The sequence below is a fragment of the Schistocerca gregaria genome, chromosome 3, assembly GCF_023897955.1.
Source record: "Schistocerca gregaria isolate iqSchGreg1 chromosome 3, iqSchGreg1.2, whole genome shotgun sequence".
NCBI classification, from domain to species: domain Eukaryota; kingdom Metazoa; phylum Arthropoda; class Insecta; order Orthoptera; family Acrididae; genus Schistocerca; species Schistocerca gregaria.
The window spans coordinates 244046264-244071910 of NC_064922.1; the positions used below are offsets into that span (position 1 = coordinate 244046264).

At 38.4% G+C, this 25647-nt stretch overlaps 1 protein-coding gene across 2 annotated transcripts in view; it reads right to left on the minus strand.

Annotated features, from left to right (window-relative positions):
• Positions 1 to 25647, minus strand: part of LOC126354093 (transcriptional regulator ATRX-like) — a 479559-nt gene that overhangs the window by 113074 nt on the left and 340838 nt on the right. For both annotated transcript variants that reach the window (XM_050003480.1, XM_050003481.1), the window contains 2 exons: positions 23342 to 23599; positions 3550 to 3676 (listed from right to left, as the gene is read on the minus strand). In XM_050003480.1, coding sequence (XP_049859437.1) covers positions 3550 to 3676; positions 23342 to 23599 — 385 coding nt within the window. The remainder of the gene's footprint in view (positions 1 to 3549; positions 3677 to 23341; positions 23600 to 25647) is intronic.

Consider the following 25647-nt stretch of genomic DNA (forward strand, 5'->3'; position numbering starts at 1 on the left):
GGAATACTCTCTTTCAAATTCTAAAGGTGGCAGGGGTAAAATACAGGGAGCGAAAGGCTATTTACAATTTGTACAGAAACCAGATGGCAGTCATAAGAGTCGGGGGACATGAAAGGGAAGCATTGGTTGGGAAGGGAGTGAGACTGGGTTGTAGTCTCTCGCCGATGTTATTCAATCTGTATATTGAGCAAGCAGTGAAGGAAACAAAAGAAAAATTCGGAGTAGGTATTAAAATTCATGGAGAAGAATTAAAAACTTTGAGGTTCGCTGATGACATTGTAGTTCTATCAGAGACAGCAAAGGACTTGGAAGAGCAGTTGAATGGAATGGACAGTGTCTTGAAAGGAGGGTATAAGATGAACATCAACAAAAGCAAAACGAGGATAATGAAATGTGGTCGAATTAAGTTGGGTGATGCTGAGGGAATTAGATTAGGAAATGAGACACTTAAAGTAGTAAAGGAGTTTTGCTATTTGGAGAGCAAAATAACTGATGATGGTCGAAGTAGAGAGGATATAAAGTGCAGACTGGCAATGAAAAGGAAAGCGTTTATGAAGAAGAGACATTTCTTAACATGAAGTATAGATTTAATTGTCAGGAAGTCGTTTCTGAAAGTATTTGTATGGAGTGTAGCCATGTATGGAAGTGAAACATGGACGATAAATAGTTTGGACAAGAAGAGAATAGAAGCTTCCGAAATGTGGTGCTACAGAAGCATGCTGAAGATTAGATGGGTAGATCGCATAACTAATGATGAAGTATTGAATAGAATTGGGGAGAAGAGGAGTATGTGGCACAACTTGACAAAAAGAAGGGACCTGTTAGTAGGACATGTTCTGAGGCATCAAGGGATCACAAATTTAGCATTGGAGGGCAGCGTGGAGGGTAAAAATCGTAGAGGGAGACCAAGAGATGAATACACTAAGCAGATTCAAAAGGATATGTGTTGCAGAAAGTACTGGGAGATGAAGAAGCTTGTACAGGATAGGGTAGCATGGAGAGCTGGATCAAACCAGTCTGAGGACTGAAGATCACAACATGATCATTCCACTTCAAATCATTCTGTACGCATACTCCCAGGTATTTTACACAACTAACTGCTGCCAGGGTTTGTTCCGCTGTCATATAAGCATACAATGAAGGATCCTGCTTTCTATGTATTCGCAATACATTACATTTGTCTATGTTAAGGGTCAGTTGCCACTCCCTGCACCAAGTGCCTATCCACTTCATATCTTCCTGCATTTCGCTGCAATTTTCTGATGCTGCAACTTCTCTGTATACGACGGCATCATCCGTAAAAAGCCGCATGGAAATTCCGACACTATCTACTAGGTCATTTATATATATTGTTAAAAGCAATGGTCCCATAACACTCCCCTGTGGCATGCCAGAGGTTACTTTAACGTCTGTAGACATCTCTCCATTGAGAACAACATACTGTGTTCTGTTTGCTAAAAACTCTTCAATCCAGCCACACAGCTGGTCTGATATTCTGTAGGCTCTTACTTTGTTTATCAGGCGACAGTGCGGAACTGTATCGAATGCCTTCCGAAAGTCAAGGAAAATGGCATTTACCTGGGAGCCTGTATCTAATATTTTCTGGGTCTCATGAACAAATAAAGCGAGTTGGGTCTCACATGATCGCTGTTTCCAGGATCCATGTTGATTCCTACAGAGTAGATTCTGGGTTTCCAGAAATGACATGATGCGCAAGCAAAAAACATGTTCTAAAATTCTACAACAGATCGATGTCAGAGATATAGGCCTATAGTTTTGCGCATCTGCTCGACGACCCTTCTTGAAAACTGGAACTACCTGTGCTCTTCTCCAATCATTTGGAACCTTCCGTTGATCTAGAGACTTGCGGTACACTGCTGTTAGAAGGGGGGCAAGTTCTTTCGTGTAAAATGTTTAAGACCTGAAGTTGACAGCTAAGGCTATTGAAACATGTTGTCTTGAATAAAAAATATTTGTGTGATCTACGTTTTTGAATGGTTTTTAACAATATAATGGTACTTTTATATAGCTGTATGGAGGTCCCTACTGGGAAATTTTCAGCTATTTTTGAAAAACTAGGATTTTTTGTTGTGCTATATGTCAAACAGAGGGAAGCAAATTATTCTTTGTGGGGATTTCAATGTAGATTTTCTGAAAGAGTCTGATGGATAGCTTGACCTTGAAGTATTATTTGGTTCTTTCAATTTGATGTCAGTTATTGATTTTTGTACTCTGGTAGTATAGGACAATGTTTAGGCGAAGATAAATTTAATCAAATAAAAACTTTCCCTGCTAAGAATGGTCTGCCTGATCATGATGCGCAGCTTGTTACAATATATGACACAGAAACATTCAGTAATGCAAAACAGTCCTCCAAAATGGTGTAGTCAAATATCGATTTAACAATTGAAATTTTAGGCAGAGCTTGCAATAATTAGACAGACTGAGCTGATGCTAATTAAAAATTTAATCTATTTCATGATACCTTTGTGAGTATATCTGAAAGCAGTTTCCTTCAGAAAACACTGAAACATAATTGTAAGAAACCATCTAAAATGCCATGGCTTACTAAAGGGACAAAAATATCTTGCAAACAGAAAAGGGAACAGTATCTTATAGCTAGAAGGAGTAATGGTCCAGAAACAGTGAAACATTACAAAAACAGCTGCATTTTAATAAGAAAAGTTAATATAAAAGTCCAGAAGTATGTGCATTATGTCTGAGGTTAGCACCTCTGATAACAAAATTAAAGCAATTTGGAATATTCTTAAAAAGGAAACAGGGCAACCAAGAGAACTGGAAGACTGCATTTACATGAAACTCAATGAAAAGTTAGTTAACAAAAAGTCATAAGTGGAAAAAATTTTAATGATAATTTTTTAAGTGTTGTAGAGAAAATAGGATCCAGCTATTCATTAGAAAATGCATGTCTGTATATGGAAGAAGCAATAACCATGCAATTTGAAAAAAATTGGAATTCAACCCATGTCTCCTACTGAAATTAGGGAAAGAATAAATTCATTCACAAGTAAAAGCTCACACAGAATTGATGGCATTTCCAGCAGAGTACTAAAAGCTTTTTCCCCACAAGTAGGATTCTCAGCCACATATGTAGTAGCTCATTCAAACAGGGCACTTTTCCGGGTAGATTGAAATATGCTTTTGTTAAACCATTGCATAAAAAAGGGGATAGGTCTGATGCTAACAACTACTGCCCAATCACACTTCTGACAGCTTTATCCAAAATTCTTGAAAAATTAATGTACTCAAGAGTAGCTTCACGTACTTGTTAAAATGAAGTACTGACAAAATGTTAATTTAGCTTTCAGAAAGGCTTTTCAACAAAAGTGCTCAATATGCTTTCACTGATCAAATGTTTAATGCTCTGAATCACTGATTATCATCCTCAGTTATATGGTGAACTGTTAACATTACACATTCCATTATTTGTATTCAACACAGGACTTTCCAGGATCACATAACTTATTCCTATTTTTGGGCTGCAACAGTGCTCACTTTGCTACAACAAATATTGTGGATTACACTTACCACTTGAATCTTTTTTATCGTCATCTTTTTCATTGCTGCCATCATTTGATGTTTCATCACTGTCAGTTGTCGAGTCATCTACCACGAAGTCTTTCAGAGATCCTTCAGAATCAGATGCCATCATTTGCTGGAATTTTTTAAATAAATAAATATGTATTCCTTTGGAGTTTTAGTATCAAGAACACAGTAAATGCAAGTCAGTATTAGAACTAAAATTGTAGATCCTAGTGGATTCAGTACCAGAGTGATGATTTTAAACATGTAATAACAATTTGAGACTACAGATTTACAGAAAACACTTTTCAGTATTTCAACAACAACAGGGATGAGGAAACAGTTTACAATTGTTAAGTGCCTTATGTGCCTATTAATTTATAACAGCAGTTTTGTCAGACGTTTATAATTTAATGAACATTACAAAAGTCATGCATTGGACAGGAGATGATTGTTGACTGTGACTGGTGCTTATGTTTTCATATTTCTTTCCTATTTTTCACATTGGGAATTGATTTGTTGGCAGATGTGAGGGATGGGACCACACAGACATGTTGTCGCTCCCATCAGATGAGGGAAGGATGGGGAAGGAAATCGATTGTGCCCTTTCAAAGAAACTATCCTGGCATTTGTCTGGAGTGATTCAGGGAAATCACAGACAACCTAAATCAGGTTGACTGGGCACGGATTTGAGCCATCGTGCTAACCACTGTGCCACCTTGATCAGTCACTGGGGATTTAAGCTGAGAATAAATGGGAGGGAGGGGGAATTTAAATTTTGAGATACCAATGAGGTTACTAGAGATGAGTGAAAAATGGAGAAAGTTGGGAAGAGAAATCAGACACTCCTTTCTTCAAGGAACCAAGGAGGCATTTACCTTGAACAATTTAGAGGAACACAGAAAATTTGGAAAAGAACTCAATCACTGTGACTAAGAATAACTGAACGACTTACTACTGTGATAAGGCCCATAGGTGAGCTTAGTGATAGTGCATTCATGTATTTCTGCACTGTCAATGGTTTTAGAGAACCAAAGTGCACTATCCACTTACTTCTACTTTCTGCTTTTTTTTAAAACTTGGTATAGACTAAAACAACCAATCACACATGTTATTTGATAGATAAGAAGGGCAATGGTTTTAATCATGATAACACATAACAACACAAGTAATCACTGAGATCATTCACATTATACAGCTGCACATTTGATCCACAAAGACTGGAGGGAAGTAACAGTGAATTGCTTCCTTGAAGACTACAAGAAGAAATCCTATGTTATTTCCAATGGTCAAAAATTAGCATGGATAACTGTGTCATTGGTGGTGTCTTTAGTTTATATTTACTTATACGAGGATCAGTGAGAAAGTAATGCCCCCGCCCTCTACTACTAGGGTGGTTTGATAAGTCTGGTAAATTTCCATGAGAGAATGAACATTTCTGTTGTATCTTCGTGATTTGTAAGCTTGATTATTCTAAGGATTGTATAAAGAATTTCAACAATGTATGGCAAACACTTCATTATTGACAGCAAACTGAATTGGTCAGTACGTTGGCTGTGATTGAAAATGGAGAAAACAGAGTATCAAGCTGTTATTAAACATTTTCATTTGAAAGGTTGGACGGTTGTACAAATCAAAACAGAACTGGATGAAGTTCACGCATACACTGCACTGTCACTGAAGCCCATTATGTCTGGAGTAACGATTTTAAACATGATCAGACAAGCACCAAAGACAAAGTGTGATTTGGACATCCAACTGAGATCACCACAAAGAAAACCATTGACAAAATCCGTGACATGTAATGCAAGACCGCCAAATAAAAATTAGTGAGTTGGCTGAGACTGCAGGCATCTCAACTAAGCAAATGCATATCCTGGATGGAAAAGTGTGCATGAAAAAGCTGTGTGGAAAGTGGGTGCTGCAATTGCTCATGGTCAACCAAAAGCACTTCTGGTACAGCATTTCAACTCAATGTTTGGCTATGTTTAATCACAATCTGCAAGACTGTGTGTGCCAATTTGTGACTTGAAGAAACTTGGATCCATCCTTATACAATGGAGTAGGGTTGCCATCCATACCAATATATCAGGATTGTCAATGTTACCGACCTTCTGGTCCCCATATCCCGACAAGACCCAAATTTGTCCTGATTTTGCAAAATACTGTTATGAACTTGGCTCAAGTATCAAAGTAACACAATCTGTTAGCGGCACATGAAGCATGTACGAGATTTGTAGCTATTTCATCTCAGTAACTCATGTAAGTAAAGCAGATGTGAGGCATCACATTTCTATAAAGAATCATACAAACAGATATGAGGTAGCATTGACATCAAAACCAATTTCTACATTCGTAATTAACAGAGATACCCAGGAAAAACTGCTTGTTGTTGCCACAGAACTAACAGCAGCTTATATTGTCCTAAAGCATCATTGATCCTTCAATTCTGTTGAAAGCACCGTAAAACTAAATGCCACAATGTATTCTAACTCCAAAGTCGCCACAAAGGCAATATACAGCCAGCACTAAAGGTACAGCGATTGTTAACAATATTCGTGCACCACACTCCATTTCTGAATGCATAAAACAATTGCAAAAAGTTTCATTTTATGGCATAGGCACCAACTCATTGAACCACAAGGCTGAAAATGTGTTTCTTTTAGTTGTTAAATACTTTACTGAAACAATGGAATCCAACAGACGCTGTTGAAATTTGATTTGCTGAATAACAAAACAACGGAGACAATTGCAAAGTTTTGTTTAGATAATTTATCTAATGGAGTTTTCAGTTGTTTTAAAGTAACTGCTTTTTGTGGAGACAGTACCAATACCAGCATCAGAGGGCTCCGTCAATGTGACCGGCGGAATGTGTTACACCAAACTAAAGAAGAACTAGGAAAAAATGTAAAAGGAATTGGATGTCCTGTCCATATTCTCCACAATACTATATCATCATACTCTTCTATCTCACTAAAAAACAAGATGACTGTTGTTATGCCTGCAGCTGACTGAATTTTTAAGCTTTGGATTCCATTAAAACAAATTTTTATGCCGAAGACAGACCACCTAAAATAACAGGCCACCTAAAATAATTTCAGATTGTTTTCAGTAGTATGATCAATGAAATTTACTTCATGCTACGCCATCAAATTTTGCTCCGCTTGAAAAAAGATATAAAATGTGTGAAGAAGAGTAAGTCTCAATAATCAAAACAAAATACATTAAGTGGCACTCAAAGATGTCTGAATGAAAGGAAGACTCAATTTTACTGGCATGCAAGTCAGGATGAATTTTAACAAATTTAAAATTGAGAGCCCTAAGTAAGAAGTAATTAATCTGATTTCGAAACTTGAGGGAGAAAGAATGGCTTTCTATGCCATAGCAAAGCATTTGATTCCTTATAGAAAAGGGCTATTTCTTTTAATAAATATCAAGTATTTGATTGGATTATGCTACCTGAAACTCCAGATTTGGTGGTGATTGAAAACACTATTACATACCTGACTACAGAAGGTGTGAATATTTTAAGGGACAATTGTTTTCAGTAATATACATTTCTGAGGAGCTTTTTAGAAACTAAGTGTGACTCAGAAGAATGGAAGAAAAGTCAATTTACTTTCTTAAGGAAACTGAAAATCCTGAACGCAAATGCCAACTGCTAAAATGACACAAGTATTTGTTTTCTATTCTTGGACACAACACAACTGTGGAAAGAGTATTTTCACTGCTGGCCCAGTTGTTTAACTACAAAATTATTTGCATGGAGTTATATTAATACATAAATGGGAGAAAAGACTTTCTGAAACAAGTGAAATCTTCCAAAAATATGGTGTACCACTTATTTTTTTGCCACAAGGTTCAGGTAATTGTGTTCTACATAAAAAGCAATTAAATTAAATAAATTTTTTCTTCATTTCTACACCTTAGAGTCCCGAGGAGGTCCCACCTCCCAGCCAGATAAGGCACCCCTACTACAGAGTCAAAACAGTAGTCAAAACAATGGACAAAGGCTGGTGAAAGTGCAACAAAGAAGACAAAGGCCACTTTGGCAAATCGTAAAGTGATGGCCAATGTTTTTTAGAATTTCCATGGAATAATAGCCATAGATTATTTGGGAAAAGACAGGCCTGCAACTGAACCCTAGTACTTTTTGTCCTTCATTACTTTTTGTTGCTGGATTTTTTGAAACTTGAGTTGACTGAAAAAAAGAAAGGACCAATGTTGACATACAAAAAGTGCTTTTCCATCAGGATAATCCACCATTCCACACATTGGCTATAACAATGGCAAAGGTGCATGAACTGGGATTTGAATTGGTTCTTCGCCCACTCTACCATATTTACTCGAATCTAAGACACACTTGAAAAATGAGACTCAAAATCAAGGAAAAAATTTTTTCCCTAATCTAAGTGGCACCTGAAATTTGAGACTCGAAATTCAAGGGGAGAGAAAAGTTTAAGACTGCACCTCCAAATTGAAACAAAGTTGGTCCATTGCAACATGAGACACAATTCAGGTTGAATGGATGAAGATACAGCTACAGTAGTTTGGTTAGAGTCGTAAGCTTAACAGTTGAGGTTTACCAAGTAGCCATTGCTACGTTTCAGGTGCTCCGTCCATATTTGTACGGGTACCCTTCCTTTTTCACGTGCTTCGTCTGGTTTGAACCGAATGCTTATTTTGCTTTGATGTGATAAGTGTCGTTCTCTTTGTTATAAGTGTTTACATCACTCTAAGCTGAAAATGCATTATTGTACTGTGTCGTGCATTGTTTGTCACTTTCTGATAATGAGTGTTTTACGACCTGCCGCCACTCGCGGCATGGCTTGCTTTTGCGCGTGCTATTCTTTCATAAACGAAACAATGGCAACAGACTATTATTTGTTGTTACTTACACTGCTGCTTTCTTTGATAATGATCAAGAAGAACTAAATAATAGACTGCATATGATAGAAGATGTTCTGAATGAGAGTTTAGCAAAAAATTTTCTCTGTTTGAAAATCTTTGCAGATGCCTCTTTATTACATTACATTCTTCACAGGAATTAGTATCATCTTAGATTTAATAATCTAGTCAGTTGCCGTGCTTCATTTCTGGCTGTATCACTAGTCAGCATAAGAATAATACGAATATAAACATGTTTCTTCCGCGTTTGCTGTTGTCTCACTCTAGTTTCGTAGTTTATTAGGCAGACAGGATTTAAATGAGATATAACAAACACGACAGAAAACATGGCATAATGTTTACATTCTTCTACCTTTTCTTGTAATTTATTTACTGATGCAGAGGTTTTGGCACCAGTATTTATCTTTGTGCCTGCAAAGCATGCCTGTGTAACACTACATATGTTTGATGGCAGAAGTTAGTTTTGGTGGCACCTCCCAACATTTTTCACAACTTCGCTTACTTTGCACTCGATTCTTAGCCACAGGCGGATTTTTGGATTACAAAAACTGGGATTAAAAGTGCAGCTTAGATTCAAGTAAATACGGTATTCACCAGACTTAGTCCCAACTGACTTCTTCCTGTTCCCTAACTTGAAACTTTTGCTTTCTGGAAAGAAATTTTCATCAAATGAGGAGGTGATAATTGCAGTCAATGAGTATTTTGCGGAGTCTGACAGAACCTATGTTGCCGATGGGAAGAAAACGCTGGAGCATCAATGGACTCGGTGTATATCCCTCAATGTAGACCGTGTTGCGAACTAAGGTGGGTTGTTTATGAAACAAAAAATATTTCTTGCTAGAAGTTCCTTTATTAAGGAACCTGCTGTATATTTTATGTCACACTACAACACAGAATTGTAGACAGTATGCTGCTTGATATTTTATTTTTGTACATAAGCTTATTTCAGCTTTATTTCCTTCATCAGTACATTTATGGAGGTACAGATTGGGGCTTATCTTTTCATACATCTTTTTCTTCTTTCACACCCTTTCTAACACTGTGAATTTAATTGGGGGCATGGGATTTAGATTTAACATACCAGTATCCCTATCACATACGAAAATAAAGTTTTTAACAAAATCATTGAAAATATATATAAGGGTAACAGGTAACTAAAATAAAAGAGATTACAAACACATCAATAACAGTTCTACAAACACATGACCTGCAACAACATAAATATATTTGTGTGAGCAACTAGCTGTCTAACTTGAATTTCAATGACTGTCAAAATAATTAGAAAGCATATTATATGTGCAACATCAAAGCATCGAATTACTTTCAAATGTTACTGAAAAAATATTACATCCAACAACTACGCACAGCAGCAATAGTTTACTCAAACTTCACATATCAAAGTCAGAATGTGAGTACAACACCCAATGTAAAAGACTTTATAAACTATATATATAATGTAAAATATAAATAAATGCATTTCTTTGCAGATGTGTCGATAAAGGAAATGAAGTCAAAAAAAGCTGAAATACAAAAATAAAATATCAAGCAGCATACTGTCTAATAATTCTCTGCACAGTTTTTTCCTTACCTTTTTCTCCAGACTTATCAAATCACCCTTGTACACAGGTTGAAAACCGCAACATTGATGATTAATTTATTACTTTTCAGTATAATCTCCATCCATTTTCAGCCTTTTGATCATGCTTTAAACAAGGGCATGTATTCCAGTGTGGTAACATGCACAAGTCTGCTTCCAAAGCCATTTATGCACTGACATTTTCACGGCCTCCTCATCTTCAATGCGAATCCCTTGGTGAGCTGTTTTTAGCACCCCAAACAGATGGAAGTCTGATGGTGCCAGGGGATGAGGCAAGACTTTCCCATCAATTTTGACAATCTCTTCAGTAGGGCGATGACTGGTGTGTGGTCTTGCATAGTCACGCAAAAGAAAAGCGTTCGCCATGGATTTTTTGGGCAAACTCAGGGAAGACGTGCCATGCCTTAAGCTGTTTGAGGGTTCTGACACACCACCCTCTGGATTCCAAAATACTGTAACCATACACTCCACACAGGTTTGAGCTTTTTCTTCATAACAGATTTTCTGTGATGCCATTCCACTGACTGCTTCTTCGATTCTGGCTCCAAAAAAAATGAACCTGTCTTTCATCTCTACCCATAATTTTTTCCAGAAACTCCTCTCCCTCCAAAACAAAGCTCTGCAAGAGTTGTGAGGCAATTGTTTTTCTTGTCTGTTTATTTTGGTCAGTTAACATTCTTGGTACCCAAGTTCCACAAATCTTATAGTACCCCAGTTGTTGAATAATCACAATCACACTGCCTTTACCAAGGGAGATAATACAATACAAATCATCTGCAGCAACTCTGTGGTCGCCATGAATGATGTCATGTGGTGAACGTTGGGAGGAGTCACTGCAGTCACTATCCTGCCGCTCTGCATTTTGTCAGCCAACGGTGTTTGCCCTTCAGTTTTGTAACAGCAACAAACCCATCATCTAACAATGCTGATATCCACTGTTGCATCACTGCACACATTTTTCAATCTTTCACAAATTTACATGGGCACTTCACCTTATGCATTAAAGAAAATTTATCACAGTATGCTGTTTAATATGAACATCAATGTCAGCTATTGTGCAAGCGACTGCAGTAGATAGGAGAAGATTTTGCAGAATAGTGCCAAATTCAAATTTTTCAAACAAACTTTATTTAAGGAGAAAAAAATAGGATGCATTTCTTTCTGATTGACCCACTTATCAGTGTCAGATTGAGACTACTTGGGCATAACTATGGAGGGCAGTGTTCAGTTTCACTTTCATTAAAATACTCCAGGTAGCTGATCAATGACTGACAACAACCTACTAACTTTTGTCAGAGGCACAATTTAGCAAATCAGCATAAATAAATAAGAAAATGGAATAGTGTGTTGATATATTTTTAGTTTCCCATTTCAAAAAATTTTGTCACTAAATTACACAGACAAATTAAAATGTAAAATAATAATTGTATGAGTATTTCAATAAAAATCCCGAAACTCTTATCACTACAAAGATAAATGCGATGCAATTTCATTCTATGCACCGTTTATAATTATGAAAATGCAATTCCATAAGAATTTCATCCAATACTTCTTTCTCCATAGCAACACCAGTATGTGACATGTAAAAGACAAATTTATTCCCTGTTCTTCATTCCACATTCCCAGTTTTTTTCATCATACATGTTATTGGATCCCTTTTACTAACAGTAAAAATGCTGTATTGACATACAATGGCTATACATTTTCACGGTCGCTACCTGTAGCAGACATTTTAGACATATTACACATTACCTCGTATCCTGTATTATGCTTACATACAACGAATCACCAATTTTGCTCTCCTTTAGCATGACTAGGGTACATACTTGAATGTAACAAATGCTACTCTAGTATGATGCCCTTCTCAAGCTTTTTTTTGAGAAACTGATGGGTTGGGTTGTTTGGGGGAACAGACTAAACAGCGAGGTCATCAGTCTCATCGGATTACGGAAGAACGGGAAAGGAAGTCGGCCGTGCCCTTTCAGAGCGACTATCCCGGAATTTGCCTGGAGCGATTTAGGGAAATCGCGGAAAACCTAAATCAGGATGACCGGACGCGGGATTGAACCATCATCCTCCCGAATGCGAGTTCAGTGTGCTAACCTGAGAAACTGAGGCTCGAAGTTCTACTAGTATACTGAATGCCATACGAGTGGTGATAGCACGACCAGCCACAACGGTAGGCTAGAAGTCTGTTTATAGTGTCTTCGAACCTTGTCATTTTCTTTCTTATTTTTCTAATCTTCTCCAAAACACTTCTTCTGCCACAACAGATCATGTTTCTTCAGAAACAAACAAACAAATAATAATACTAATAACAATAATAATAATAAAAGCAACAATAACCACTGTGGTAAGTTAACAGTGAGATACAATCAACATATACCATATTTATTCAAGTATAAGATGATCCTAGATATAAGATGACAAATACATTTTTTAGAGGCTTCTTGAGAGAAATGTTTAATTTTGATCAGTCAGAGTATGTTAAAAACAAACAGTTTTACTGATAACGTATCTGCCAAAAAGTTAATATTATACTATTCCATACTTATGCCAGTTATTGATTGTCCACACTTTTGATAGTACTACAAATAATAAAATAAACAAAAAGGAATGGTGTACATTAATTTTTGGACCATTTTCTTTTCTATCTTTTTTTTCTTAGTAATCCTATAGTCTGTTGTACCAATCACCGTTGTTGTATTAGCACATCTGTGAAATCTGTACCTTCATTATAACAAATATTTGGCTGTTTCTTCCAACTGTGGTTGTCTGGGGCTCTCATTACGGTGGGACCTGAGAAAACAGCAGTGTCCTCCCACCGCCCAACGCCCCGAGTACATATCGGATTTCACTTCTATACTGACATGAGAATATTACGATGTCTTTGCTTCCAAACATATCACCTGCCTGCCGCTCTCTAACTGACAGTGTAGAACCAACTGACACAACCCCTTTCCTTCCCATCACATCATAGGGAGCATCAACAACACGGCAGCAAGAAACAAATAAGCATACCGTTGGGCCCTATCTAGAGTTTTACTGTCTCGTGTGGAAATTAATACTGTTGCTGTGTGTTTGTGCATTTCGATTCCAAATGCAAATGGGGTCAATCAAAATGCAGCTTAAGCACAGTAAATATTCCTAAAATGTCCATGTAAACAGTATGGATTCCCATGGTTGGCAACACTATAAAATTTGCTGCTCGCTCACCATTCCCCTCTCAACAATCACCCCAGCTAAGCTGGTGTCACTGTTCTCTTTCCAATCCTTAAGTTGCGCTGAGCTTGAGCAATTGGGAAAAACACACTGCAGTATCTTCTAGTATGCAGGTCACAAGTAACAACACCTATTAATTCATAAACAAAAGATTGCGATCATAATTTAGTCCCATTTCTGAGCTTTCACTTATCCCACGGTCTACTGATATCTGTTGATACTATCTCCATGACAGATCTTGCCGCTGTACTTTATTCTCGCAATAAAAATTACTGTCAATGTACTGTGATTTATTTCCTTCTTCGGACATTTCATTCTGGATGAATTTTCGTTTTTATTTATACTGTATGCAATCACCATGTTCTAGATCTGATTGAAGGCTGATAATGTTTTTACCTGGTATTCTAATATGTGAACAAATACTGAATTTCTTATTTTCAATCCACTTAGTAAATAATCGCAGTCTCTCATAACTAAATAAAATGGGTTCTGAATCATCTAATGCTTACTGAAGTCAACATTTCTGATTTTGAATGTTACCTTTACTTAAAAAGCAGCATTTAAGTTTGGATATGGTATCCATACATGTTAAGAGATTGTTTAGTCCAAACCTGTTCAAATACAACAAAAGTTTGTAAGATGATAGAATTAAATGCTATTTCTTCCTGCATTTCATAAGCCTATTGAGAATTCTTGATCCTGTTGGTGATTATCGTTTGCCACGCTCTGCCCTTCCATATTCTTAAAATAAAGATGCACATGATCTCAATAGCCAAAGCTTCGTACAGTGACTCCTATAAACGTAAGACAATTTCTACATAGTCTACTAAACAACATAAAAATGTCGACCTCAGTAGCAATAGTTTAATCTGCCAATGAACGATGACCCAAAATTTTTTGAATGGTGAATTTGGGTTGGGATGTTTTGTTGTAGGAGACCAGACAGCGAGGTCATCGGGCTCATTGGATTTGGGAAGGACAGGGAAGGAAGTCGGCAGTGCCCTTTAAAAGGAAACATCCCGACATTTGCCTGGAGTGATTTAGGGAAAGCACAGAAAACCTCAATCAGGATGGCCAGACGCAGGATTGAACACCCCCCCCCCCCACCAAATGCGTGAATTTGGGGGGGGGGGGGGGGGGACCTCATTTTGTAAACGGGTAAATACAGGTGCCATACCCTTACCCCATGAACCATTGACCCTGTCACTGGTGGAGTGGCTTGCGTGCCTCAGTGACACAGATACCCATTCCATGGGGGGGGGGGGGGGGGGTCTGGATGATTGACCAATCTTTACTCTGGACTTGTAACATCAACCAAAACAGCCTTGCTCTGCTGGTACTGCGAAGGGCTGAAAGCAAGGGGAAACTACAGCCATAATCCTTCCTGGGGGCAAGCAGCTCTATTGTATGGTTAAATGACGATGACATCCTCTTGGGTAAAATATTCCAAACCTAAAATAGTCCCCCAATCAGATCTCCGGGAGGGGACTACTCAGGTGGTGATGTCACCAGTAGAAAAACTGGTCTTCAAAGAACAGGAACATGGGATGTTACACCCCTTAATCATGAAGGTAGGTTAGAAAATTTAAAAAGTGGAATGGTTAAGTTTAAGTTAGATACAGCAGGAATTAGTGAGGTTCAGTGGCGGTAGGAACACGACTTCTGGTAGGTGAATAGGGGGTTATATACACAAAATTAATCGGGGTAATGCAGGAATAGGTTTAATAATGAATAAGAAAATAGAAATGCAGCTAAGATACTGAGAACAGCATAGTGAATGTATTACCATAGCCAAGATAGACACAAAAACCAACACCCATCACATCAGTACAAGTTTATGTATCAATTAGCTCCACAGATGAGAAAGAGATTGAAGAAATGTATGATGAAAGAAATTATCCAGATAGGGGGGGGGGGGGGGCTGCATGGTAGAATTTTGCGCATAACATAAGTTAATCATATTACGGTAACACATGGTTTAAGAATCATAAAAGAAGGTTGTGTATGTGAAAGGGACCTGGAGACACTGGAAGGTTTCAGATAGATTATGCAATGGTAAGACAGAGATTTAGGAACCAGATATTAAATTGTAAGACGTTTCCATAGGCCAGTGTGGACTCCGACCCCAATTTGTCGGCTATGAACTGTAAATTAAAACTAAAGAAATTGCAGAAAAGTAGGAAATTCAGGTGATGAGACCTGGATAAGCTGAAAGAATCAAGAGGTTATTCAGATGTAGTCCCTAAAAATCATGGATAAGCTGAAAGAATCAAGAGGTTATTCAGATGTAGTCCCCAACAATCAGTCTTTTCTTCTCATCCTGCCCATTAAATGTCCCCTGATCCACAGTTCTGGGTGACTATTGCAAACGTTATCCCTCTTCCTTTACCTCACCAATCCTTTTCCTTCACCTCTCTTTCAAGCGAGAAGAAAGAGCAACTGGCTCTAAAAGCTTGCAAACTTAAATACCTTTATATGCGTGTACCCCTGCTGCTGCTTTATGAGTAGACTTCTTTATCTGTTCAATTACAGTATATTTTCCGAGGTTCTTGAGAGTTGCAGAAGGAGCATTGGGCAACAATTGACTAAAACAGGGGAAAGGAAAACAGTAGACAGCAAATGGGTATTTCTGTGAGATGAAATGTTGAAGACAGCAGAGGATCAAATAGGTAAAAAGACAACACCTAGTAGAAATCCTTGCGTAACACATGAGATACTAAATTTAACTGATGAAAGAAAAAAATATAAACATATAGCAAATGAAGCACGCAGAAGAGAATACAAATGTCAAAAAAAAAAAAAAAAAAAAAAAAAAAAAAAAAAAAAAAAAAAAAAAAAAAAGGCTCACAGGAAGGGCAAAATGACTCAGTAGGAATATCTAGAGGACAAATGTAAGAATTTAGAAACAAATTTCATTAGGGGAAAGATAGAATTTCATTAGGGGAAAGATAGGTATTGCCTATAGGAAAACTGAAGAGGCCTTTGGAGAAAAGAGAAGCGGCTATAGAACTATCAAGAGTTCAGGCATAGAAGGGGAAGATGAAAGATGGAAGGAGTATGTAGAGAATCTATACAAGGGTATGGACTAGAATGCAGTATTATAGAAATGGAAGAAAACATAGATGAAGATGATATAGGAGATATGATGCTGCGAGAAGAATTTGACAAAGCACTTAAAGGCCTAAAACTCAAAACAAGTCCCCGGGAGGAGAGGGGGGGTCAACATTCCGTCAGAACAACTGGCAGCCTGGGAAGAGCCAACCATAACAAAACTCTTTCATTTGCCTGCAAGATGTACGAGAGAGATAAAATACCCTCAACTACCAGTTTTATAAGCCATGGTTGCAAAATATTAATACAGATTGTTTACAGAAGAATGGAAAACATTGTTCTGGAGAAATGTAGGAACATGTGAGGCAATATCTTAGCAATATGATCCTATGACTAATCTTACAAGGTACGTTCAGGAAAGGCAAACCTACGCGTATAGCATTTGTAGATTTAGAGAAATGCTTTTGACAAAAAGGCTATTGTACTAAAATCAGACAGCAGTTACAGACAGGAGTCAAGGGGCATGAAATAGTAGCAGTGGCTGAGAAGGGAGTGAGGTAGGGTTGTAGCATATTCCTGATGTTATTCAATCTGTACATTAAGCAAGCAGAAAAGGAAACCAAAGAAACATTTGGAACAGGAATTACAGTCCTAGGAGAAGAAACAGAAACACCATCATCATTTGTGATGTTGCCTGGAATGTAGCAATAAATTAACAATCATTTCTGAGATGTGGGACTTAGGGAAAGCAGGGAAAGGTGTGGACGGGGCCTAATCAGTTACCGTTGGTTACACAGAAAACACATACCACTTTATATATATATATATATAAAAAAAAAACACTGGAAAATGATTTTTTTAAAAAAATTACTACACTGACAGCTGAAGGCCTTACTAAGAAGGAACTTCAAATTTTTGTCGGCTGGTGGCCACACGCAACTTCAGAATACTCAACAGCTGAAGGCCTGAATCACAAGTGAGGAAGGCAGTTACACATTAACAAATACTAAGATATTTTCTTCTTAAACAATCAAGAAACTGTAATAATAACAGCTGAAGGCCTTATTAAGAAGGAATGCAAATTATTTGTCGGCTGAAGGCCACAAGCAATGTTACACACAATCAACAGCTGAAGGCCTGATTAAGGAAAGTAAAAATTATTTGTTGGCTGAAGGTCACAAGCAATTTCAGAATACACAACGGCTGGAAGCCTGAATTACCAATAAAGTGGACAATTACATTTTAAAAATATTAAACCCTTTTTAAGCAATCTTAATAAACTGTAATAAGTTATAGTGACGCCTGAAGGCTTTATCAAGACAGAACTGAAAACTATTTGTCGGCTGAAAACCATAAACAATGTTAGAATACACAACAGCTGAAGGCCTGAATTACAAGTGAGGAATGCAGTTACACGTTAAAACATTATGGTACATTTTAAACAATCATGACAACTTGACCAAGTAAGACAGAGTGTTTCACAGGCCGTGCTCCCTCGATCAACTTGAGGAAGGTGACTACAGCTGTGTAAGCGGTGAGACAGCCAGCCAAGAGTAATGTTCACCTAAGGAGGGCAACTCAAACTAGAGACGGTTTAAACGGTGATCGACCTTTTTATCAAAACCACCTAACCTCAGATAACAAGTACAATGATGAAATAATTCAGGCAAGAGCGGAATGACAGACAGCACTGCATCTCCAGAATCCGGTGTTTAAGACACCCAAAGGCAGAAGGAACCACTATAACCCAAGGAAAAGAATTATCCATAACCCAATCAAGGAAGCTGACAAATTAAACCCATGCCGGACGGCATTGACAAGACGAGGAAAGTACGCTGTCACAATATACGCTAACCTCCAGAGCAGGTAACTGGGGTGTTAGCGGCTACTAGGCAGTAAGATACCACTGGGTGTACTTCAGCAATAACAACACTAAATGCAAACTAACATCAAACAGTAGAAGGCGGCTAATAGCTTCCGCCAACCTAAAAGACTCCACTTGTTGTGGTTAGTCTCACCAACCCTGGGAGCAGCAACCCACAAACAGCAGCAAGATCTCAAACAGTGGAGGTTTTACTACTGGACAAGGTACACTCAACTTGAAACGCCCTGGGTTCGGTTGATGGCTACAGCCCCTCGATCCGACAGTGCCTGCATGCCGCCAGCGGTCCTGGCCTGCCCTCGCGCTTCGGACCTCCTCACTGCTCCGTCTGAAGCCAAACTGATGTCCGTTTGCAACTCTCTCCAAATACAGTACGCACACAGCATTAAAATAACGGCTCATTCAAAACCACAAGATACACACGGATCTGGTAAAACAATTCCACTAGCAACTCCCAATACTAAAACCAGTCACTGTGAAACAACACGGATGAATTACAAGTCGACACAAACACAGAGAAGCCAGAAGCGGTCGGAAGACCAAATGGACATTGTCTGCTGCGATGACCAACTGAACGACCAACCAACGGTCGTCCCCACTCAAGTCAGGCACGAGAAAGATCCCAGTATAAATCGTCGACTGACAACTTATTGCCATAAGGGCATTTCCCAACAGGCAGACACACACACACACACACACACACACACACACACACACACACACACACAGGTGAAAATTGCACTACACAAATACCATGGTCCATTCAACTAAAACTCGCTGAATCCGGTCCTTGATGTGGTCGTGCACTTTCATGACTACGTGCTTCCGTCGGACAGCGCACGAGTGTCACCAGTGGTCTGGTGAGTACTGGCTGTCCGGATCTCACTGCTGCTCCATCCCAATTCAACTCCGTGGACACACAACAACCCAGAAATACTACAGGCTGCTCCAAGGTGGTACCACATTATGTACTATCGATAAGATCTGTTGCGGTCACTCACGGACAGAAAAGGCGAGCAAGCGTAGTGGCGCCAGTAAACACACTAAGAAAATGAGACGCCCCTACTGACATTACAAGATGCCAAGCTGTGAGCGGCATCAACGCGAGCCGCACATGGCTCAATTTCATGAAGATTCCTTGTTATACCTTGATTATACTCTATTATGAATATACTAATATTATTCTCATTATTATTATTATTATTATAGTTTATTTCTGAAGAAGTGGAGTGGCAGAAATATTTCATAAGATTAAAAGAGGGGGATGGGGACTCCGACAGAGTACGGGCGGATTTCTAGCCTGCTGATACTTACAATAAAGTTGTTGCTGGGAGACTGGCACTTTCCCAAGGTATTCAAACAGGCTCATACAATCTTGAACCTTGATTTTTCAAAAACAATTGAGAAGAAAATTGTACTGGAGGGCATTTTTTGCATTTAAATATATACTGCAACCACACAAAAGATGAGTAAAACTGGTAGTTCACTGGATGAGTACTTCCCTTGTCAGTTCATTTATTTCAGCAATTAGTCTTAGGTAACCTGGACTAATAGTTGCACATATTTTTGTAGGCCCAAGAGACCATGTCATGTGCTATTTTTTAATGACACTTTTCTAAACAGCCATTTCAATATAATGTAAAATGTTAGAAATGTGTTTACCCACTTCTGAAATTGCGTCTATAAAAGTTTACACAATTTAAGCAGTAAAGAAAAAACTGATCAATTAATAGAGGGGCTGAGTTGTCAAAAGGCACATACAGAAGAATAATACCTGGATTAGCATTTGGACTATTCCTTTCTTGAGCTAAAGCATGTGTGTGTTTGCATGCACATTTGCTAATTGGCAGTTCTAGTAATGTGTGTGTTGGGGTGGGACACTACGAATGTAGTGTGTGGACATGTGTGTGTGTGTGTGTGTGTGTGTGTGTGTGTAATTTCGTAATAAACAAGAGTTGTCAAATAGTATTAGAAATTTAAACACACAAGCAAAGACTTTAGTAAAATTACTGAAGGATTTACAGCTTGAAATGGAAAAAGACAGAATTTAGTTTGGAGGTCCACAAATTGTTCAGTGGCGTAGACAGTAAAGTAAAACATACAGATGAACTATTGACTCGTGAGTTTGAAAGCATAAACAATCAAATCATAGACACATGAAATTGAGTAGATGAGTTAGAACATGGTACATAATTGATTAATGTCAGAAGGGACACAAATGCTTTTACTCCTTGGACGACTGACTACAGTAATTTGTGGAACTAAAAGTACAACAGAATGTTCAGCATATTGGCACTATCACCAGTACTTTGGATGATATTGTAGTACATCAGAACGAAGTTCTGAAGTTCAAACCAGAGGGTTCTGTACACCCATGGCATTTTGTTCAAGCAACATAAAGAAAAGTTACCTATGGGTTGGGCAGACACCATGGCAATTAATTTTACTCTTAAACATTTACATCAGCAAACAGTAGATTAGAGTTCCAAATGCAAAACAAAGTTTAAGACACTTAGTCAATTTGAAGTAGCATTTAAAAAAAGAATTTATACTTGCTAGCAAGAGTATTCAAATATATGATGATCGTAAGCCTGACTACGAAAAATACATAAATGATAATCAATATGCAGAGACGAAATCGATTCCTGTGTGCGTCAGGAAAGTCTGACTACTAGTGTAGACACTAATCAAACAATGGAAAATCCAGGACAGAATGTAACAATACAAAAGAAGGAGACTGCAGATGTGTGTGCTAGTTGCGCTTGTGTGTGTGTGTGTGTGTGTGTGTGTGTGTGTGTGTGTGTGTGTGTGTGTGTGTGTGTGTGTGTGCGCGCGCGCGCTCGCGCGCGCGCTGACAAAGGCCTTAATGGCCAAAAGTTATGTTTGTGTAAATCTTTTTATTGTGCCTATCGCGGCTCAGCATCTCTGCTATATGGTGATTGTAGAAACCAAGATATTTATTATTTATAAGCGTTATTCTAATTGATGTAAGAACACATATACCGGGTAATTATAATTAAACTGATAGTGTTCTAAGTGCTGCATAGCAGGCTGTACATGTTGCAGTATGCTGAACCATCATAAGTATGTTCATTAATCAGTGTGCTCAAGGAGTATGCTGAAAATAATAATGGTTCCTCTTTCTGCCACCAGGTGAAAATATGGCACTGTAAGCAGTCAGAATTTGAAATGTTTCCTGCTTTGATGTCAGTACACTGTTTGTTGTTTGGTGACACATGTTGATTTCTTTCATGAAGTGATTGTTGGTCTGAAAGGTTAAAATGGTTGAAGTTTTTTTGAAACACAATGGTTATCAAGAGGAAAGATCATGCACTTCTGCTAAAGTTGTTTTATCAGAACGGCAGCAATTCAGGAATATCACTGACAGTAACAGCTGTGAAGAGGTCCCATGCCAGTAAATGGGCTAATAAATATAATAAAGAAATTTGAAGAAACAGGTAAATTATGTGGTGCAGCAGGAAGAGGTAGGCAACCCCTTCACAGGGCTGTTGCTATAGCTGACCATCCAGCACATGCCTCAAATTCTGCAGTCACTGCTCATTCTGTGTCATGGGAACTGTCTCTCCTCTGGTCAACAGTTAAAATGATTTTGCAATGAGTTTCACAGTGGTATACCTACAAGATTCAGAACATGCACCAAATGATGTCCCAAGATAGGCTACAATGCCATGACTTCGCCCTTTGTTTTTTGGCACGCATGGAAATGGATGGCTAGTGACTGTGGAATATTCTTTGGGCGCATGAGGCACATATTACTCTGCACACTACTGTGAATGCACATAACTGTTGCTTATAGGGTTCTGCTCAGCCACATGTTGTGCAGGAACATCCCCTGCACTCAGCCCATGTGACTATGCGGTGTGGTTTCACACGCTCCTGCATTTTCGATCTGAAGTTGGGCTGGGGAAAGCTAACCAAAGACTGCATTCATTGGCAGGACACTTAGAAAATGTAACAGACCTACTAAGGAGACTGCCTACACTACGCTTGTCCATCCTATTTTAGAATACTGTTGCGTGGTGTGGGATTCTTACCAGATAGGACTGACTGAGTACATTGAAAAAGTTCAAAGAAAGGCAGCATGTTTTGTATTATCGCGAAATATAGGAGAGAGTATCACAGAAATGATACAGGATTTGGGATGGACATTGTTAAAAGAAAGGTGTTTTTCATTGCGACGGAATCTTCTCACGGAATTTCAATCACCAACTTTGTTCTCCGAATGCGAAAATATTTTGTTGACACCGACTTACATAGGGAGGAACGATCACAAAAATAAAATAAGGGAAATCAGAGCTCTTACAGAAAAATATAGGTCTTCATTCTTCCCGCACCCTGTACGAGATTGGAATAATAGAGAATTGTGAAGGTGGTTCGATGAACCCTCTGCCAGGCACTTAAATGTGATTTGTGGAGTATCCATGTAGATGTAGATGTAGATATGCCTTCCTTACTACCAGTGTAATGTACCCTTTCCTTTTCATATTGCTTTGCAACATTATGCCTAAATAATTAATCGAAGTGACTGTTTCAAGTTGAACCCTACCAACACTGTATTTGAATGTTACAGGACCACTTTTCCTACTCATCCATATTAAGTTACATGTTTGTACATCTACAGCAATCTGCCATTTATCACACCAACAAGAAATTTTGTCTAAATCATCTTGTACATTCCTATAATCACTCAATGAAGACACCTTCTTGTACACCACAGCAAACAGCCATAAAACACTGATCATCCTGTCCATCAGGTGATTTAGGTATATAGAGGGAGGGATGGAAGGGGAAAAGGTGGAGGGGTGGAAGAAGGTCCTCTCACACTTCCCTGGGGCACTCCTGACAATACCCTTATCTCTGATCACACATTGGGTCATACTGATAAGTGGGCCATGTTCTATGCAAATCTGACATTATACTGTAATCACCACAATAACGTCACATGCCCTCTCAACCTGTCTGATTTTGTCTCACCCCCCTCCCCACTTCCTCTGTGTCATTCACTTTTTTTTTGTCAAGCATTGTGTGTGCATATATCATCAATCTAGCATTATATTAGAAACTCATTCTAATCAGTTATTATTAGATAAAAACATAATGGTCCCATAAAACAGTACCTTCTTTTCTTCATCTTTCTCCTTTTTGTCGGCATCCATACGTATTACACGTGGATGAGTCCATATTCGTTGAAGTGCTTGAAAATCTGCGAAGAGTTTGGCACCCTTGCCACGTGTAGGTTCATTTAGTTCACTTGCTGCACTAAAGTTGTCCAAATAATAACGGTATAGTTTTACCTGTGTCTCAGACAGACGAACAGAAATGACATATTCATGTTTTGGTGGCAGAAATGGTGTTAGAACACCATAATCAAATCTCTGCAATAAAATTGAAATTCTATTAGCATATGTACACAGTAACCAAATAAGAAAATTACCATAAAAGACACAATGACTGACTATTCTCTATCAGAATCTAAGTTCTGTAACAAATATGCAACAAATATTTGTAACACACAAAACTAGCTCAATGGAAGCATGGTTAAAGGCCAGACAACAACCCAGATTTTGATCCACAGCCAGCCCTATGATTTTTTTCTGCCACTTATCACTAATTTCACACCTGTCAATGATTTATTAACATGAGAAATGCTATGTAATTCTGTAGTTTGAAGTCCCCCAACAATTGGCTGGTTAATTTAGTGCAAAGGTTGAAGGAAGGAGCAACTGAGTGCTGCCTATAATAGGACTTGTCTAATAAACCATTGTAGTTTCCAAACTAACAACTGTATTGAGGAAAATATTCATTTTTTTTAACACAACTAACTAAAAACTAAACATGGTGTTTCAAAAATACTTTTAAACACTTTGTGGACAGGTTTCTTAAACCAAAACAAGGAAAAAAGTCCATTTAAACGTATGTCTGAAAATCCTCCATTTGCGAGTTATTAATACAAATTGACGTTCAATGGCTTTCTAGGTACACCCCAACAATTTCGCTTATCTACGCACCGTTTGAATTATTGTATCCTAGACAGTGTTGCGTTGCCAGAGAGCTCTATTTACATTCATCTGTCTTCAATGTGTCCATAGTGTACTTGTAATGCAGGTAGTGCATTAACCAAAAGTGCTCCATTCTAATATGGCAGGATATTCATTTAATATGCAGGCAGTACATAATTTTTAAGTACAGCTGCGTGACTGGTAATGGACACAATGCTGCATGGATATATTAGATGGCATCCCCAAACTAAAGACAGTCAGGTGATGCAACCTTTGGTGCTATGTTCCATTACATTGTCAAGACAGGATCCATAGCACCGCAGGCTATTGATTGAGGAAGATTACATGTTGCCTCTATGGCGACTGACTAGGAACAGCAGCTTCTATGGGCTGTCAAAGAAGAGACAGGTATCAGTGCAGGACAAGTGGGCCCAGCATGTGGTACATCACCACGTTCTGCATGGAGGATACATCAGAAGCAAGTCTTGTATCCATTTCAACTTCAACATGTGCAGGGCCTTATGCGTGCCAATCACCCATGGCAGACTGCACAAACTGTCAATCTGTTGTTTGTCTCTTCAGTTTTCTTTACAGATGAGGCAATGTTTGGAAGAGATGGAAAAAAAAATTTCCACAACAAACACACATGGGCCAATTGCAATCCTCATTCTGTAGTATAGGCTAGACAGCAGCATCAGTTTAAGATTAATATGTAGGTTGGAACTGTAGGTGACTGGTAGGGCCATACGTTCTCCCATCTTATAGATGCTGTCTACAGGGACTCTAAATCAGAATACCCTCCAACGTCTACTAGAAGATGTGCCCCTGAAAATATGAAGAAACATGTGGTTTATCCATACAGGAGCTCCATCACAATTTAATCTCAATGTTCGAGATGCACTGTAACTACCATGAGAAATGCGTAGGCAGAGCAAGACCAGTTTTAAGGCCTGCATGTTCTCCCAACCATCTCTTGGAACACCTTGCACAACTGGTATACACAGCAGAGCACCCAGATGGAAAAAATCTTCACCGATGTGTCACAGAAGCATGCACAACCACTCCAAACTGTCAGGGACTATTTGAAAGGTTGTAACAGTTCATGATTTGACAAGTGCTGATGTATTTAGAAGCAAGAGGAGGTTATTTAAAGCATTTGTTATGAGTTTAAGAGTTGTCGAGCTTCAATCACCCAAATTGTAAACTTTCATTAATAACTCAAAAATGAAGGGTTTTCAGATATATGTGTATATTAAACTTTTTCTTGTTTTAGTGGTAGGACTGTGCACCCGAAGTTTGTAGAAGTATTTTCAAAAACACTTTGTATATCAGTGAGAACTAGCTAAGCCAACACCCCCTCACCTTTGTCATTCCCAAGCGTGCAATATTTATGAGACATCAGCTACAGTAATGATTGTGTTTTG